This window comes from Eleginops maclovinus, chromosome 15 (assembly GCF_036324505.1).
Source record: "Eleginops maclovinus isolate JMC-PN-2008 ecotype Puerto Natales chromosome 15, JC_Emac_rtc_rv5, whole genome shotgun sequence".
Taxonomy (NCBI): Eukaryota; Metazoa; Chordata; class Actinopteri; order Perciformes; family Eleginopidae; genus Eleginops; species Eleginops maclovinus.
Genome location: NC_086363.1, coordinates 7,131,532 through 7,151,836, shown reverse-complemented (window position 1 = coordinate 7,151,836; position 20,305 = coordinate 7,131,532). Strand labels below are relative to the sequence as shown.

The following is a 20,305-nucleotide window of genomic DNA, read 5'->3' as shown; positions in this document are numbered from 1 at the left end:
CTGCATTCATAATCGATGAGGCTCCGTAATGCTTCCTCCCATATCAATTACCATTATGATTATGGGAAATGCACATATTTGCTTTCTTGTTGAAAGTTAGATGGGATTAATATCAGTGAGTGTGTTGTCAAACTGCTTGTTTAGGTCTCAGTAAGAAAGAAAATGCACCTTATTCCCACATTTTGAACTATCCCTTTAGAGTCCAATAAGCACACAGTTACAGAGGACTGTGATGCCTCAATTCTTCCCAATATTATTGTTTTTTTGCTCATTCTAGTACTACTGTAGTCGCCAATGCAACATGTGCCAGTGTATTTTTAGCATTGGTGTGTTACATGAGACCCTGGGTGATGAATCAGTGCAAAGAGAATTGTGCAAACTTTCACTTCTAGGACAAAAATGAAAAAGCAAGAGTTGAAAAACACTGAAATATGACATATGTGATTTATGGGGCATATTATGGCTGTTTCAGGCCTAGTAGCAGAGAAGGGAAAGCAGGCAGTGTCAGATCATTTTGGTGGGGAAAAGCCCTCGGGTGACTGCAGCTCAGTAGTGCTATCTCTCTGTCTGTCCGTAACTTTTCCACTCTGTCTCTCTTCGTCTCATTTTGTCTTTCCCACTGCCTTCCCCGCCTTCTCTCTACAGTATTTCACTGAGCTGTGTAAGAGTGGTGCTCAGAGTGTGGGTATATGGAGGGCTTTGCCAATGCAGTCACTGTCATTTCTCCTCTTCTCTTTTGCGTTGGAGGTTTAATCCCTTTCTCATATTGCATTTCCACATGCTGAGGCAACAGAGCAGCCTTGTTGCATTTATTTTTTAAACAAGTTTTTTTTTCTCACAAGGAAGTTAGACTGGCTTCCTCTGACGCGGACCCCTGGGCTGCGGATCTATTGATGGTGCTGGATTTATGTGAAAGCGCATTCATGGTTCTATTGTAGATTTAAGCACACATTAAAAACGAGGATAAAGAAGTAGACAGCTGAGGGGTTTTTATTTTAAAGAAAGGATCCTGCGGGAGATGTGAGAAATTGAAATGAACTCTGATGTATGTTCATATATTCAATATTGATGCGGTGCTATTAAAGCTTCCTGTCTTATCAGATACCTGCTCTGACAGATGCTTGCATATTGACGCACCCTTGACTCTGACCTTACTTTACTTCTATCAAGTGATCTTTTAATTTCAAGAATAACAGGCCTAATCACTGTAGATCATTTACCCTCTAATGACAATACATATTATATTTGAACTTGGGAAAGAATGTCAAGAGAGAGTTAGCGACCTCATCGAATGCTGAAGACAAACAATGTGTACACATAGCTAAATTGGAAAAGCAGTTCAAACACGCATAGACTGCTCAAGCTGACTACCAAGTCCCTCTTCTGTTTGTTCCAAACAAACCCCTGATGCTGCTGCCAGAAACACTTCCTGCACAACAGATTTCTCCTTTTAAATGTGTCTAATTTTGGGTGAACGCAAAAGCAGAATGTAGAATATATAAACTATAAATATAACAAGATTAAAAGTGTAGAGCCCGGTAGTAGCTTTATGAGGCTATGTTTATGGATAGCAGTGATTTGAGGTAAAAGCTAATGTCACTTGGCACTGGCTAACAATGACGTTGCTGATATGATGTTAAGCAGGTATAATCTTTAGCATCTGGGCATGCTTATATGCTAAGTACAGCTGAGGCTGATGCAAACTGTCATTTGTTTTGCTGATATTTGGACATAAAGCAAGGAGTTGGATTAAATCAAAATGTTAACCTTTAGAAAAAGCAACTATTTTTTATCATAATACATCCTGACGTACACGATTGTCCGAACCAAATTCCATGACTATCGGTTTAACTTCACTCCAAACCATAAGTGTCATCCTTGTGGTGGCACAGGACAAAACGTAAGGGAACCATCCAAATCATTAGTTGTTCTTATTTTAGAAATGATTATTAAAGCTAATATTAGACTGTAATCCAAAGTAGTGGACCATCTGACTGACAGATCTAGACTGCTATCCCTTGAGATGAATCCCTTTAAATGTCCCAGTTTGACATAATGAGACACTGCAAATTAGAAAAATCTAACAAGAAAAGTTCCTAACTATTTATTTAAGTCTAAAAAAAAAAGGTTGTGAAAGCTCCAAGCTGTGGTTCACCACCAGAGCCTTCAGGCAGCAGCGTGCTGTTGGCAGCATTGTCCACTTCAGAGTCCTCCCTAATTAGCACCACGCTGCCTAACCTACATCTGATCAAGTGGCTGTTTAACATGATGGCCTTTCCTCATACTTAATCAGCCTCCAGCCACGTTCAGTAGGTGAACATTACACAACACTTACTACCTCAGCTAGACACACTTTCCAAAATTTCTCAAAGTCTCAAAAAGCTTTAAAAATGCAAAGGATATTCTTAAGTCTTGTACTTTACTCTTTCAGTTTAGTTTAATACCATGTTAAAATAAATGAGAAATCAAGGTAAAACTGAAATTAAATCTCTCTAAATTCCACCTACATCTCACTCCCGCTGCCTGTTCCCGCTCACAAAAGGCTTCTATGGACCAAGGGAGCACTGGTGCTAATAATGTTGATGCTGTGCCAAGCCCAGCTGGTGGTGCCCGGCACAGGGCATCGAGTGTCTGCTCCCCACAGTTGCTGTCTTTAAAAGGCTCTCTCCTCTGCCAACTGGGATCAGAGGGAGAGAGATCACATTGCTGTAATGGACGCAACCAACCTGTGAACCTGTGTGGAGTGCAGTCTGTTAGCTCTGTGTATCAGATGCAACATCAAAGCATTGTGCTTTTCATTAAGCTGCAAATGTGTGCGTTTGAAGCGCTGGAAAGCATGTTGCAATAACAACAAATGAGAATGTGACCTTTACTATTTTACAGTTTTTATTAAAGATCTGATCAAATAGCAGCAAAGGAATTCAATTCAAAAATGGATTCAATTTCAACATCTTCAATTCTTTGTTACAAATTAGCTGTCACATATAATGAGGCTAATCTGTTATAAATTATAATTAAAGTGGATAATATCAGTCATTTGATGCATGTGTTGGGTTAATGAAATATAATCAGCTGCACTATGCTGTGGATATTTACTGTGAGCACTTCTAATGCCCTGAATAACATTTTTTAAGATGCAGAGTGATCTGCTCACTTTGGAATTAAAATGTATTACGAAATGCTAGATCTAATTTGCTGTAAAGCTAATTTGTGCAGGGATTTGTATCAGGCAAAAGGACACAATGTATCCTCCATTTAATATTATATCAAATTTGGCCCGACATACACACCCTCATTTGGTTAAATGCTGCATGAATGATGCTCACAAGGGAGAGGGAATCATGTGTCCGTTTTCTCTTCCCATTGTCAGATTGCAGGCAGCCATGTGCTGCTCACAAACCTGAGCCAAGTCCCGACCAAATGTGAACTGAATCAGACATCCTACAGCACACACTTATGTGTAAACATGCCTGGTAAAAACATCTTCTAACCATACCGTATAACTTGACTCAAGCATGTCCTTATATCACAATTTCACTGTGTGGGTTGGCTCTGAGCTGTGTGTGTGTGTTACTGCAGCAAGGTATCTTTTCTCTCCCCCCATTCTGCCTTTGTCTCTCTCTGCCTGTCAGTCCGTCACACTCTCCCGGTTTCCCTTCCTTTGTATATAGTATCCCTAATTTGAGATCAGGGAAAAAGGATACAATTCTGACATTTTTCTACAAACATCCTCTTTAAAGACACAGTCCTTTACCCTTGTATAAATAAACCATCCATCCCTAAAAGATAAAAATACAAGATATCATTTCAGTCGTGGTCGATCTGGTGCTACTGCCGGTAACGGATGGTGTGATTTAATAATGCAGGTGCAAAAGATCAGTTCATAATTACATGTATCGACCACCGAGGACAACAAACACACGTCTAGTTAAAGAGGAGCAGCCCGTGAGTGTGTTTAGAGTGCAGCCCGTGTGTGTGGGTGAGAAGAGTCCTTGTGACATTGTTGTAATTAATTCTAATGCTTAAGTCCACTGAACCTATGATCTCATGGTGCCTTTATGTAGAATGCATACATGCATCTGATTTTGTCTCAAGAATAACATGCCCGTTTCACAAAAGCCATTTGCTAGCTCGGCTCACGTGCAGATTGCAAACGTTGGCAGCATCACCTTCCACAAATGTCAGTCACAAGTGCAGAAAAAACCTGCGAGGGAACTCAGATGCTCAGGCACGCATTGCAGGTATGGAGTTTGTTTTTGATTAGGGAAATGTGTCAGAATTAACAGGAGCGCATATGATCTTAGGTTGCACATTTGGTGAAATGGGACTAGTCACATGCATGCATAATTTCCTGTCATTTCCTTGTGCAAGGGTCTGCATTTTTTTTATCCCTTGGGGAAAAGGCCATTAATAAGTAAATAGGTTGGCAGTTATAAAACAAGTCCACTGAATAGCTATTGCTGAAGAAACACTGGTAATAAACAGCTTTATATCATGGCAATTAAACAAAAAATAGGTATATACAACATTCTCATTTTAGATGTCCAAATACATATGTCTCTATCTTCAAATATCGCTTTCATGATGATGTTTGTCACCAAAACTAGGTGACCTTGTGTGCTATCAAGAAAAGTTCTTATAAATGGACAGCTTTGTTGCCACCTTTGTTGGGGACAAATGCTGCGTTTTAGATTTTCTTCTTTAAATCACTGTCATTAGCAATTATTTACTAAACAGTATCCTGGAAAAATCTGCAGAGCATGCATGTTCTTGTGCTGATTTTAAGTGAAGTGTTTTGCTCTAGGATATTTTAGCAATAGCTGCTGATGGAAAGGAAAGAAAAATGTTGCATTAGCGGATTTTCTTCATTGGTTTGTCAGTGTCTTTGCACGTCTGTTTTCTTTCCACTTAATTTAGTGTTATGCTAACAGGCTTTTTACAGTGTCCCATGCGAACTTCAGTTGCAGCCCCATCATGTCACAGACATTACCCAAACAACCGCTCTCTATTAATATGAGTCATTATTATGAGCTATTACACCAGAATTGCATTGGTGACACTGGAGAACATCCCACCCTCTGTTGTGGTAATTATAGCTCAGTGAAATGTAGACGTAAATTAAATGATGCAGATGTAGAAAATAACTGGCCCTAAAGCCTCAGTGAGGCGTTCAACTGGGAAACTGTTTTATTTTTCTTATTTTCCTCAATTAAATCCAAGTATATACTTAGCTCAGTAAATGGGGATTTGAAAGAATGCAAATTACAATGGAGCATTAAAACCAAATATCCCATTAGCTGCAGGCTATAATTATACACAGATGGACAAATAAGACAAAATCTGACTATCCATCTATCTAGCCATCTATCCATTTATGATTAAGCCTGGTGTGTGTCTCTTACTGCTGTTAATCCAAATATAGATTGAGGCTAACAGCAATTTAAGCTTCAAATTACTCCAGGGATATAGCGGCGACACAAACACACAAGATCACACACACTTGCACGTCTGAACACAAATGAGCCCCGACTAATTAGCATTCCCACTCTCAGTATGCATCCCTCCACATCAGAGACACCTCTGACAAACCCTGTTAGGAGGCAGGGGCCGAGTGTGTTTGTGGCTTGCCGGGGTCGAGGAGGAACTTCTCATTATGTATCCTTCCCGAGATAACGCTCGGCCTCACCCACTGCTCTGAATGTCACTGTGATTATACACTACCCTGAGCCTAGTGGCGTAATAAAACATTGCATGCACCTCTCGACACCCCCACCCTCATCGCCATTTTTCCTGCCTGTTCTCCGCAACAATCTCACCTCCCACATCCCCCTCCCCCCTCTACCTCCACCTCCCATCTCAGTCAATCAATCCTTCATGAAATCACAAGGTGACCTGGACAGCGTTGTCCTAGTAACCATTGCTACACAACTGTTGCCTGGTCACCGTGCACAAACAAGGCCAGCGCACAGCAAGGCTTCAGTGTATTGCAGAGAATTAGAACAAGGTAGGCCTACAAGAGAGGAGAAATAAAAGGTTGCAGGGAGGGAGGGTCGGCGGGTGGAAGGTCACACTCGGGCTTCTGCAGCCCACTTTCATTTAATGATACCCTTCAAGGTGGCTTCTCAGCCCAGAGCACTAAGGAATAAATGTCAGGCAGATCTAAAAATGAATTAAACACATTCATGTTGCAGATAAACCAAATATTATTCCGACCCATTCGTTTATAATGCAGGTACGACTTTTTTCCAAATCACCAGCAGAACTGTTTCTCCATTATGCCTTTATGATACCATTAAAAGGACGCGTTTTTATATTCATGCTTCCGTTTCTCCATCGACGCATTATTAGGAATCCTCTTAAGGCGAAACACTCTGAAGAATAAAGTACATCAGAGCCGGGATTTATAAAAAGAGCACTCTAATGAAGTACTTTATCAAGCCTACATGAGCCTTTGGAAGCATTTTTCATTATTTAACGGTGGTTCTACTCCAGTGCGATATGTCAATACGTAGCATAGGATCTGACAAAATGATTCATGCAATGCTAATTAATCAATTCAACGTTCTCTACTAATATCCATTCATTTCCGGCAGGGGAAGAAAAAAGATTCAAAGGTTTTAACCTCTCTGTGTGCTGCATTAATCTTTTTGCACACATACAGTAACTGCACTGCTTGCTGTTGTCCATTCAGGAAACGGATACACATACAGTACTGTTGTGTGCCAATATGTACGGCTGTATTGTTCCTGCAATAATATCAAACTGTTGTATATTTGCAAGGCTTTATTAGGAAAGCAGAGAAAAAACACATTGATTCCTATTAGTGAGTGTGTGTTTTCATTTCATCACATGTGTGAATTACAGCTGTGACTGACATTTGAATAGGCACCTCTATTCTTAAGTCTTTGATGGAAAGACATGTCTTTCATTACACATATTTCTGATGCCAGATCCTACAGCTGGCAAGAAGAAAGAAAGGCTGACTGAAAGCAGGGGAAAAAATTTGTTTTCCGGCAAGGAAGGCTTTGTGAGGGAGGTGCAGTAAATCCACTGTTTACAACAACACCCACACCCAGACAGGGACCTTGAATGTCCATGAAGAGCTCCATTCCCTTTTTCACTTTCAAATCACCTTATCCCAGGATTTTTTGGATGCCATCCTAAAAAACCAAGGCCATAATTTCCATCCAATTTGTTCCCTCTCTCTGCATGAACACTGACAGATTGTCATATTCTGGCCACGCTCCCAGAGGAGAGCTGTGAGAGGCAGGAGGGCAGATAAACGGCTATTACCATTCACACTGCCTCATTACTGAGCATTTAGACCTAGGGGCATCAGCCCCAAAGCACCAAGCAGAGGGCGTTCATGCTGCCCCCATGCCCACCCCAGGAGCCCTGCGCCATGGAACTTGTGATTGATGGCAGGCATTAATTTATTGTCCTCAAAAACAGCATATTTCAAAACCTTTTTTGTATGAACAGTCACCTCGCATTGTGGAGATCATTTTTTATATTCACTTGAAGTGGCTGTAGCATAAAATCCCCAAAGGTGCCATTACGTTACATATGGCTTCAGATTGATTTGGTCATTTGGACATGAAGGAATGGAGTGCAGCTATGAGCATGTTTTTGCAAACACAGCATAACATTTGCATTACGTAAGCGGCATAAAAGTTTTGAGCTTACTGTCATGAATCCATCCAGCAGGCCTGAGTCGGGTTTAGGAGGGGCTTGTAGCCGCTCCATTGACCACTTCTCGATGATGGACGACACCTGAGAGTTTTCTGTGTTGAGGATGCGGAACCCGGTCATGTTGACTCCACTAAAACGATACGGCTCCATGTCGAGGGCGAAAAGGTCCTGGATACATAAAGAAGAAAATCTAGATGTGTTCGATCTGCCAAAAATAATGAATTCCTCAACTTTTCCTGCACAGAATACTACTCTTACTGCAAATGTGTGCCCTTACTCTCCTACGTCTGTCCTCAATGATTTAGAGCAGCCAATTTAGTTGCAGCTTTAGCAAGTGGGAGAAGAAGAGTGCAGTTGAAGGTATTTCAAGAGCTTTTTTATCTCATGCTGAGGCAGCAGCCTTGATGAAGGAAAAGCTTTCAAGGTTACAGGCCGGCTTTTGGGGGACTGCCATCTATCACGTGGAAGTGAAAGGACAACCCAATCGTCCTGCATACAGCATGTCTGGCATCTCACCAGGCAGATGTCTTTGGGATGCGACAACACAGCTGACAGAGCAACAGCAGGTGATGAACGCACAATGGCCGTGCCACGGTCAATGTTTGCTGTCCTTTTCTGAAACCAGCATAGATGGCTCTGTCCCAGTGTACAGCAGCTTTGGCCGGCAAAGTGGCCTCTAACCGGCCAAACACTGGCTGATGTTTAAAGTAGGCATGTTTCCACCCGACAAGCAGCAGCATGCCACTGACAGTGGCCTATAATCACCATTCTCTTCCCTTTCCCAATGACATACCTGCTTTCACTCACTCCCCTTTCATCTAGCCAGGTTCGTTCTTGGATGCACAAGGGATAGTTATATGCCCTGTGCACTGTTGAATGTCTTTTTCAGGTCAGTTTTCTCCAACCTTTCCCTCAGACTTTCCAATTGTGCTCCAAACAACACAGCGTGAAGTGTGTTTGTTAGCTATAATGGACCAAATGGGTGCCAGTCATCTGCTCAGGGCTATTATCCTAGCTCTCAGTCTTCTGTTCTCTGGGCACTGCAAAGATTTGCTGCTGTTCATCTGCAGTGTAGCAAGCAATCTTTGTAGTGGCTAGATCAAAGAACTTTGGAGAACTTCAATAGCGCTGCCAGAGTCAGAATACAATATATCCAACTGCTTTTGTTTCCTACTTTCAGGTTTGTGGACAGCCGCATGGGGTGAAAAGGTTGGTGCTGTATTCAAAGAAAATAACTTCAGGTAAACTTTCACAACTTCAATATGCGAAGAGCATATTTGTAATCAAATGCATGACAATGAGAGAGATCGAGGTCATCTATTAGCACAAATTCAGTTTGTAGTTCAGGTCCACAAGGCTTCACACAAGAGGACAAATTAAAGCATTTTCTCTTCGACGCACTTCTGGTGCATCCAATCATATTTAATTGTATTCTCAGAGAAGAAAAACTGCTTTTAGACACATCGATGTAATTTTGCACCAGAATTGCAAGAAGCGTAAGAAAAGTAGACATTTTAACATAAAACACAAGTGCAAAAAATGAGGGCATATCCTATACAATTGCAATTTGTCATCATAAATACAAAAGTGCCAGCGTACTCACCAGGGTGGTAAAAATATAATGATAGTACTCTGTCATCATACCCATGGCCAGGGCCTAAAGGGAGAGAAGAACATCGGGTAAATAAAAATGTAAAGATTAATGCCCTAATGAGCTCATTCATTTAAATCTCATCCTTTATGCAGCTTTTATTTAACCTGTATAGTCTGACATTGATGACCCTTAAAAGGTTGGATTGATAATTGATGATTCACAGTCAGGAAAACACTGTATGGCCATAACGAATACAATAAAACATTGCAGTAATTGGACAGCACACTCTTTGTTAAAAACAATGGAAGGAGTTGTGCTGGAAAAGGAACCGAGTTGAGCTGCTGTGACATACAGTTAGTGTTTTTCTGAGCCTAGTATTCACCATCAATAAATAATCATTCTTGTTGCTTCCCGTAGACACACAGCTGTACAGAGAATTCATGCAGTGCAATATGCTTCAGAGAAGACTTCTGTTCAGTGAAAAAACCCAGACTATTCTCACAAAATAATGTGCCTCTGTAAAATGAATTTAACATGCCTGTGAGCAGAGTTAGACTTTCTAATTAAAAAACCTTTATTGTGCAACGAAGAGATTCCATTATGCAGGGACAGTAGTAGAGACCTAATATTCTACAGAGAGATTAAAGATGCATGGAGCAGAAAGTAGGTATCCGAATCATTTGCATCAGTGCTTGAAGAGAGAATGAGCAATAAAAGGGAACCGGTACTGTATCGGCTCATTATTTTACTGATTATACATAATGAATATGAGTCTATGTATTTAGTACTGAGTCTATGTTTTCAGAAGGACAAAAACCTTACATTTAACTATTATTATTGGATAACATGATTAATCTCACAAATATTTTCAACCATCCTATTAAATGGAGCAGACTGGCTCATTAACCTATCAGTTTGAATAGTAAACCTAAAGGTGAACTGTATAGAGTTCACAATACTAAATGAATTATAAAGACATTGTGAAATAAACAATCGTATGAATAAATTGTGTAAAATGTCTACATTAAGGAACATGTTGGATATAGAAACAATTATGTTATATGATATTTCTTCATTATGAAAACAACATTGGGAATCATTTTTATTTCATCATTTCAAAAGGTCTTTTTTTCACATTGGATTTTGTTTCAAAATTACACTTTTACTCCATTTTATCTCAAACTGTCATCTTTCATGCCGATGGAGTTGTCAATAGTCGCCTGCCCCTCACCTTTAATCGGATTACCTTCTTTAATATAACATTGACATTGTTGTTGCTCCAGAGGTGCTAAATGGTTAGATCTAGAAGCAGACTTTCGAGCTGGAGGCATGTGATTGGTTGACAGGTGAGAGGGTGGTGCCATAGACAGTGGCAATAGGAAATGATAAAACACTGTAATAATAAAGTAATGAAGTGTCTGTTGCTGATAATGAGTTGACTTTGAATAATTTAAAATGTAATTTAAATTTGTATACTCTTTTTCAACAATATATTATAGGTCTCAGTTATATACAAAACATGTCTCTGAAGCATTTTGCTTGAAATCTCAAACAGATCGTGCATTGCATTCTGCCATACACCCCTGTTTCAGCCCTGTTTCAAAATAGTGTTTCTGTGTCTGTAACTTGAAATGCAAATGAGCTGCTGCTGGCCACGCCCCTCGGAGAAGTGATTGGTTTAAAAAAAAACACACAATGGTGCTCTAGGAGGAGATTGAGGTGATAAGGTGTTACCTTGGTTATTTATTGGCTTATGGTTGCACAAGCCAAAAAAACATTGTGACATCGCAAAGTGGCCAAAATCTGTTCAGCTCATTTTCAGACAGGTTTTTATATAAATGGATCAGGACAAAAAGAGAGAGAACCTTTTTTCATGAAACTTTCCAAATCTCTTAACACAGAAGGGAAACATATGTTATGTCTGTTATGAATAACAGACAATGAAAAGTGGATTTGGCATAAAAGGTGATTTCATTTTTGTGTTCACTTTATATATTTTACACACTTTATCAAAAATAACTTAATCTAATACTTATCTCTTTGGAGCTCCATAAATAGTGCCTCCGGTTTAGTATCTACAATGAATGTTTGACACTATGGCTCATTACCCTCGGCTCATACCTGTTTTAGGATCCAGGCAGCCATCTCATGTCCACAATCAAAGATGACATGGAACTCCTTTGCCTTCTTCATCTCCTTCAGAAGTGGCTTGGCATCCTTGGTCTCTGTGGGCAGCTGTCGGATCTTCAAACGAATGTTGTATCGTGACGGTGCCTTGATCAGCTCCTGCAGTCGAATAAGACCTGCAGACAAAGAGGACTCATGTAGCGTGAAAGAGGAATTTTAAAGACGCAGCTTCAGTGTTTTTGATCTGCTGCCATTTTGTAGTATCTCCGATGCTGAAGAGGCCACAAAAAACAACTGGATACAGGTTTTTTTCGTAGCAGAAAAAGGCTCATATGCATGCCTTCCTAATCCACGGTCTATTGATCCTCCCACTCACGCTTGGCTTGCAAACAGACTGCTACAGACCTATCAAGAGAATTTAACACCAACCCAGCACATTGCTCTCTTTTTATACTAAATCACAAAATGCAAAGAACCACAATCTGCACCCTCCTACAGAAACTTCCAATCCCACAGAAGCCTCCCAAATGTTGATTCGCTCTCGTCCTCCACGATACCATAGAGCAGCATGGAATAGGTTCATTTTTATCCTGATGGAAAGCTGCTGTCAATCGTGCCTCTCCACTCTCTCTCACACACACTTCAGATGTGCTCTGATGAGAGAGCCTATGTTTGCCCAGCTTGTACTTGCCCCTAGGGAGCCCGGCGCCTCCGTCACATATTGAGCTACAATCTTCACCTTTCATTTCTCGGCCACACATTCAGGTAGAAAGCTCTCCGGGAGATACTGTGATGAGATTACAATGAGTTTCTCCCTCAGTAAAGAACTTCAGAGCTCTGGGATGAAAGAGGCTGGATTGATGGGAGAGATGATTACTTGTCATGGGTATAAAAATGGATGGAGCAGAGAGGATAGTTTGAGAGGGAACTAGCGAGAGATAGGAATTTCTTTTTTCTTTCTCGTGGAACCACTTAAAGATAGCTCAGCCTATTTTTTATTTTTAAATGAAGTGCTGTGTGAGCAGTTTAATGGTCTTACTGTGAGTGGGGCTGGGTCTCCCTGAGGCATATAGACAGATTGGTGTGAAATAGGAACATGCAGGTCTTGTTGTGAATTGTACCATTGTAGGGAGGAATACTGAACCACCTAGAGCTTTTCTCAGGTAATCCCAATAGATCCCTTCTCTAGGGCATGTCCGCGTCTCCCTGTTTTTGTTCGTACTGACACTTTGGGAGGTGTTAAGCAAGGGAAAAAAATCTGTCAAGGGAGCTCAACGTTTGGGAAACACTGTCAGGGTAGATGTTTGTGGGCTCTGGCTAATGCCTTTAGACTTTCCCTCTGGATCTTCTAACGGCTGTGTGTGAATATTTTATCCCCTCCGATAGTTTTTCCTGCCAGCCGTCAGATAGGCTCCAATCAGCAGAGCGGGGCCCTGGAGCATGAAGCTGTGTGATTACAGCCTGGGACCAGGTGGAAGCGGAGGGGGGAAGCTACTCGGCTATGCAGCTGTCACACTTTTCAGGGCGTCAGGTGCGTTATAGCAGAAATGCTCCACAGAGGAGGCCCAAGCCGCTCCTTTCTGACAGAGAAAGAGGCGAGAGGTCACCCCTGACATCTCACTGGGGCAGTTTGTTGGAGAATGAGGGTGTTAACATTCAAAGCTCCAAGACAGGAAGTAAAGAGAGGCCAAGGAGATGAGTCAGAATAATGTGGCAAGTGAGACGAGTCATTGGGATACAGTCCGAGGTTAACGTACGGGCACTAGCATGCTGCAGGATTGTGTGTTTCCTGAAATCCAAAAAGCTGTAAGGCTATACCAGTAGTAGTAAAAGGAACATAAAAGGGCATTTACATTTCTATTCAGTGGCATTATTTAGGATTTCAACTATACAATAGCCATTTGCTCAGAGTAGGAAGTGAATTCAGTATGCAACCTGTCTAGAATTTAAGTCCCCTTTACAACTCTGTCTAATTTACCTACATTAAGCCGTCAACCACATCATGCCAAATAGCTCATAAATTGCGAATGAGAATTAGAATATTGTTATCTTCTCTGGAACGATTACACTTCGCCTCGTAAAAATATCACTGCACTCCGGCAAAAATATGACACGTCTTTTAAAATGCTTATTATGAGCCACTCCACAAAGTCAGAGGATAGACGAAATGACTCACAGACACATTTAAAAGCCACCCTCAGATCAAGTGTCTGTGCATGTTATTAATGTCTGTTGTCAGCCCTGCCATACTACAATTCTGCATAGCATTAATCTGAAGGGACACTGGGTCATTCTGGGAAATGCGGTCTCTTATTTTCAGTGTTGCTGCTCACTCTCCTGGAAGACTGACATGGGCAGCACCTGCAGGACTGAGGCAGAACAGTAAGCTATTGATTTCTGAATTAACTTGACAGGTTACAAAGCACTCAGTGAACTCTGAGCAACAGTGCAGCTTTTTATAGCTCACCTTTTACCTCTTGTTTCTGGACATTTTAAGGGCCAAAGGCTGCAGGTTTTTTCAAACGGACACACTTGGCAAGCAAAGGATGAAGACAGACACCGACTGTACCTGTACCTGTGCTGTCGTCGTACACCACAGTAACTGTTTTCCACTTGAAGAAGTGCACCAGGTCGAGGATGGCTCTACTGAGGGACGAGAAATCGGGGTACAGGCTGACATAGTACGAGTCCCGGTTGTCTGAGACTTGATGCTTCCACTTGGTCTGGACGTGGGGCACTCCCAAAGCATTGCAGATGGATTGGACTGCGTTGGCCGACGAGCTGTGTGAGGGGCCAAAAATGGCCGCCACACCGAGGGAAAGCTGATCACATGCTGGAAAGAAGACAAGCAGAAAAAGCAGCAAGTTAGTTTAGTGTTTATGTTGGGCTTTTAATTTTTACTGTTTCTAAATGTTTTTGGTGTTCAGTTTCTGTCCACATGTCACCTCAAACAATCAATTAGTAACAGAACAGATGCTCCATAATGGTCACTACCCAAGGGAGGGCGGGCAGTTTTGTTTGCAAGGACAGCATATGGGTGATGCGATACACATTTATGTGGTTTTAAACAGTTTGTAATTTGCCGAAAACACAGTACTGTGTCAGCAGAGGCAGAGAAAAGGGAGAGTGCAACAAGGATAACATTAATATAACAAGGCAGAGGTTTTAAACTGTCGAACAAAGATCTTTGTGAATGTGAAAGTCTATTTTTATCAACTTATTGCCAATCTGTTTTGGAAATTCAATGCCCAGATGGTGTCAGAGAACAGTGAATCCAGTACAGTGAATCCATTTCAGACTTCAATAAGATTGTGGACAGTAAATAGAGTGGGATTTTAAACGCGGCAGCCAATGATTGTCTAAATTGATCATTGTGTTTGTCTCCAGCCTTTGGTAGTCAATGTTCACTTCACATTATCTGTGAACTATTACACCACACTGTCCATAGCACACATTTAATTATTACTTTACAGAAACATGTTGTAACCCAGTTTAGGCACATTTTCCTCAATAAATGCTGTCATTTCCATAACTTTTTGTGTTAAAAAAAACACTATAGTATACAGTTCTTAAATGCTTTGGAGCCATATGAAAAAGTATGTATTTCTGCATTACTGACATTTCTCTTATCATTGATGAAACTAAAAAAACACGTCATAGAAAAATGCTAAAACAAGAACTCAGGAGGCTTTTTTAAAAAAGTCCTCTCATCTCCTGACTTACCTTTCCTGGAGGCCTCAAAGCTGTCGAAGATGTTTATTCTCTGGATGTCATAGGTCAGCGTGGTGTTGGGGAGCAAGGTGCGGTTCCTGTTGATTGTGTTCAAGGCAAATTTAAAGGCTAATTCCTCTGCTCCGGATGGGCCGCTCTCTATGGATTCAAATATTCCTCCTAAGAAAGAAAAATAGAGAAAAATGTGGTTGAGAAAACAATAAACAGCTCAGAAAATGACCTTCTTTCTCCTATAATCACAATAAATTCCTCAGCACAATTGACATTCAGCTAGATGATCGATATGATGCAGTCAATAGCAGCTCAAGCTGTGTGGTGATTTATTTTTTACAAAGGCGCTATTGTTCAATGCTTTACACGTCTCAGTCGGACGCTCATATGAAACTGATTTACAGTGCCGATTAGGCGTTTAGATCTCAGCTGATTTGCATTCTGTAGCAATTGTCGGTGTAATTATAGGCAATTAGTTACATCAGGAGGTGAGTTCAGGGGTGAGTGCCCTGCTTTAACTCCCTCACTCAGCCTTGACAGAAAGGTTCACTCTTCCACTTTGTCCCATTGATTTCAGCAATTCTCAAACGAGAGAACAAAGACAAGCGAAAGCAGATGGAGCAGAGAAATAAGGGCAAAAAGGTATTGGAAAGGTGAAAGAGAGCCATTGGAGAACTCTGAAAGATATTTATAGAGGTATAGAAAGAGAGACAGGAACAGAAACATAGACGCAGTGACGGAAAAGGCCAATCAAGCCAGGAATTAAGATAAAACATCAGGAAGCTTTTAATTACCCTCATTAAAAACAACTCGTCTCAGAAGTTCTAATGATTATCTCTGCATCATACTTGTGTGTTACTTTGGTTGATTGTTAATGGGAATGCCTCCTGAAGGGAGAATCATGCCGTGACCGCCCTGAGAAACGTTGTTACCTTTTGGATATATGTGAATCACAAGACGCAACGCTTACTAATACTTAAGTCAAAGCCTCTAGAAAAAAGAAGCTATTACACCGCGCTGCATAGATAACATAATAACTAATGCCGAGTAAGTTGTTGTCAACACTAAACAACTCCATTCAAACTTTTGAGCAAAATTAAGACAATTGAAGTTTCAGATTGTCCAATCTTCATCCAAAACAAAGCAAGGCAATTTAATTTGTTATTATGTCGAGACATCATTTACCTGCAGTTCAGATCAAACGTACTTGATTTTACAAAATAAATGATTTTTCTTTGATTATTTTAATCTACAAGCTGGATCATACTTAATTTCAACTGTAAATGGGGTCATTGAGAAGACTATGTCTACACATTCATCATTAGAAAGAGGTGAAGATATGTTGTGGGTGGTGCAATATGCCAGAGTGTGTACCATATTACATTTTCAAAGAGAATATTTCTATGCCAAACAGCTGAGACAGCTGTAGAGTCGAGTAACTACTTTCAACTTTCCAAATAAACATAATAAAAAAAAGGGCAAACCCACATTACGAGAGCTGGTACACCTTTGAGGATGGACTAAATCCTGAGAAAGCTTTGCAGAAATCAAACTTAAAAGAGAATGGATGAGGGGAGGAAAGATGAAAGGGGGTTGTGAGTGCTGCTCTGAGAAAACCTCTCCGAGTTGAGAGCAGAGTTCAGCAGTCCATCTCCCATCCTCTCTGAGGACAGAGAGCTGGTTTGACGAAATCCAAACTGAAAAAAAAGTTTAAAGCCTGTTTATCGATTCAATTACAGAGAGCGAGGGAAAACTAAGACTGAAAGCAAAGAAGACAGAAAGAGACGCTTTTTTTTTTAAAGAGTGGAGAAAGAGTGAGAGCTGTACAGACACAGACAGCAGCTATTAATAGCATTTGGCAATGACAGGGAGAGATAGAAGAGAAGTGCAGTAAGAAAAAAAGATGTCATTAACTTGAGCTTTATCACTGTCACCATAGCACACCCATACTTTGTGCTTTTTACTTTATGTTGTAGCTTTTATCATATATATATACAGTATAAATATATAGTCCAGTAAAATAACTGAAGGTGAAATGAGACTGAGACGCGTATGTCAAAGCGGGGGTTCAGAGTAAATCTATAAACGCACTTTAGTAGATCTTTTGTGCGCCATTGAGTGAAAATAATGAGGTCTTCATGTGTTAGTCCTGCTGCTATATGTGGTGTGAACATGCTGCTATTCATGGTATTTCATCTGTCTGAAATTGCACATTAATCTGCAAAATAATGAATAACCCAGAATCACCATTAACGATGATTGGATTCATGTCAGTCTGACCCAAAAGACAATTATTACACTTTTGCCTTGAGGGAGCAGACTGAGTGCCACCGGCCTGCTCATCGGGTTTGTAAAATGAGCATAATGGTATTAGGTTATGCTCTTCTGATTTCTTTGGCACACTGTATGAAATGAACGTGCTGGTTTGAAGAGGTCTTGTTATGCTTTTCATTTTCATATTTGTATTTTGTGCCTGTACTATCACATGTTTACAGGCTTTAATGTTCACATAGGTCTTTATTTTTCTCATACTGCCTACCTCTTTTCACCCTCTGTCTGAAACCAGAGTCCAGTCTGCTCTGATTGGTTAGCACTTACAGATGTCCCACCCCTATCATGTACAATGTGTTTGAGCACTAGCAAATAGAAGCACAAGTGTTACATAGTGATGTCATTGTGTTACAGAAGTAAACAAAGGAGTCCAATGGACAACACACCACAGAGCAGGGACGTTAAATTAAGTCCACACTGGTTTACATCACTAATATTCTAGGAGATTTCAAGCCTTTCATAAAAAAAACTATGCTTTGGATTTTGGAAAGTACTTGCACACATTTGTTTTGGCTGCTATGTACTGTATATTTAGCTTGCTTTTACCATCAGTCTATCTATCCGCCTCTCAATACTCTGTGTTGTGGTCCGTCTGATTGCAGGTGTGTGAGTTACAGCTGAGATAATCAGTGTGTGTGTGTATGTGTGTGTGTGTGTGATGTGAATTACAGTGCCGCCATCGTTGGGAATGGTGTGAATTATGGTGCAAATGAAAGCTCTGAGTGAGTTATGAGCTGGATAATCACCCTGACGAGAAAACAGGCCTGCTGCTGATCTGAGTGCCTCTGTGGGTGTCTGTGTGCGAGAGAGAAAGCTTGAACGGAAAGTGGAAATGAAAAGGTGGGTGTGTTTGTGGGGGGGGGGCTCCCTTTTAATATTTGTCCTCAGTTAATCAAGCACATTTTGGATTGATCATTGTAAAGTAACTTTGTCATTTGCTTTATTTCTGACAGAAATTCAATCAATTTAAAATGAGTTTCTGTAAATAGAAATCATTCATACGTTAAAAACAAGAGTAATGAAGAAAACCTTGAGAATTGTTGCAGCGGTGATCTGCGATATGTTTCCCTTTTGTTCAATATGTATATTATATACTGCTCACATGCCGCTCAGAACAAAGATTGAAACTGACAGGGTATTTCTGTCTCTTCGCTGCGCTGTGAGTACTAGCAGGGTGAGTGTATACTACTACTTAAATAACGGGCTTATTTATTAAACCATGAATGAAAATACAATTAGCCTCTCCATTCAAGGATGCTCTTGTATGCCGGGAGATAGGAAACCAGTCATATATGTTGCCATGGATACTCATGCATCTATGCTATGGCTGAGAGGCATCAGCAGTTTTGGAGATGGAGCAGCTGATTGGTGGAGGAAGGGCGTTGTGATGATGGGGACGGCCTGTCTCTGTGACTAATGACCAGCATCTGCCGGGATAGTGGTGGGCTGTAGGATGGGTGCCATGGAAACCAGCGAGCAAACCATGTCACGGTGCAATTGGCCCAGGTATGAACGGAAGACAGTCTTTAATACCACCCACCACCACACCCAGAACCCCTGGCTTGTTTCTGTCTCCCTACGTCATTCAGCCGGTGAGCAGCGGTGCTCGGAGCCAATAGGTAGGAGGCAAAAGTGATGGAAACTCCGTAAATATCCCAGAGATTCCCATAGGGAGTGCTCCCTGACATGTTTGGTGGTGAATGGGACATGATGCATGAAGGCCTGCAGAGAGTCGCCGCCCCTGGTCATTAATCTGAAGATCCCCCTGTGGTAGACTGACCTTCCTGTGTTGCACAAGGGCCAATTTTCTCTCACGCAGAAAATCCCCAGAAATCTGACCAGGGCATGGGATACATCTACTATAATACAGTATGCTCAGCAGTGCCTTAGTAGTGATAAGAGCAGATAAAATCTCATAAAGCAAGATAAGGGAAGCAGTGATCTTGGTAAATACAGATATATTTTCTTAGAATATTCTTGATAAAAAAAAATAGATAGAGAAAAACTCTATCTTAATCTTATTAGAGAAATGAGAGTAAAAACAACAGGGTAAAATACTAGTAGCAGAGAATAAAATACTTGCAATTGAGGTATTGCATGAAAGACCAAGCTATAACAACGTTTACTTGTTGTAAAAACGCACAAAAGCACTCAATAAAAAGTGACTGATTAGTAACTTAACAAACTATAATGTTAGAGTTATGGAAACTGAACAGCATACCATCAGAAAGCAGCTTATATGAACAACAGTTTATCCGTTGTTATCTCACTTGTTTGGCTTGTTGTGTGTTTTTTCCCCAGGGAAAGAATCACTCCTGTCACCCTAAAGCCTCTTGACACTGGACTGGACTGTCACCTGCCACTGCTCGACGCTAAGCCTCAGGCTGACTCACACACTCGCACATACCCGTGTGAACACACACCATCACGCACTCCTGAGATTGAGCCTAAACAAATCTGTCAGGTAAGAAACAACTGAGTCTTTGTGAAAACCGAGTGCAGAAATCAGAAATACTTAAGTTTGGTTACACTAATAACAATTAGCTCTATCATTGCCTAAAAGGTCAATTTAATAAATCTCTTATAATGAGCACACACAGTCTTCAATTAGAAATGTGTGCCACCACCCTCGTCCCTGACCCAGCTCCAAGAAGGAAACCAGTGATCATATAACATTGTATTAATTCTGAGCGCTGGCAACAGATGTGCTAATTTGCGAGGCTCTCTCTATTCATTATAATGTGCCAGCTCCCTCCTCAAAATATGTGCTAATTTGCAAAGACTCATTGTGGATGTGCTAAACTACCGGCTGACATTTTGTGTGCTAATTTGTCAAGC

General features: G+C 40.9%; 1 protein-coding gene across 2 annotated transcripts in view; it reads right to left on the bottom strand.

Annotated features, from left to right (window-relative positions):
- LOC134877213 (glutamate receptor ionotropic, kainate 2-like) overlaps positions 1–20,305 on the bottom strand; it is a 55,166-nt gene that overhangs the window by 19,492 nt on the left and 15,369 nt on the right. For both annotated transcript variants that reach the window (XM_063902635.1, XM_063902634.1), the window contains 5 exons: positions 15,137–15,304; positions 13,989–14,246; positions 11,408–11,589; positions 9,296–9,349; positions 7,687–7,860 (listed from right to left, as the gene is read on the bottom strand). In XM_063902635.1, coding sequence (XP_063758705.1) covers positions 7,687–7,860; positions 9,296–9,349; positions 11,408–11,589; positions 13,989–14,246; positions 15,137–15,304 — 836 coding nt within the window. The remainder of the gene's footprint in view (positions 1–7,686; positions 7,861–9,295; positions 9,350–11,407; positions 11,590–13,988; positions 14,247–15,136; positions 15,305–20,305) is intronic.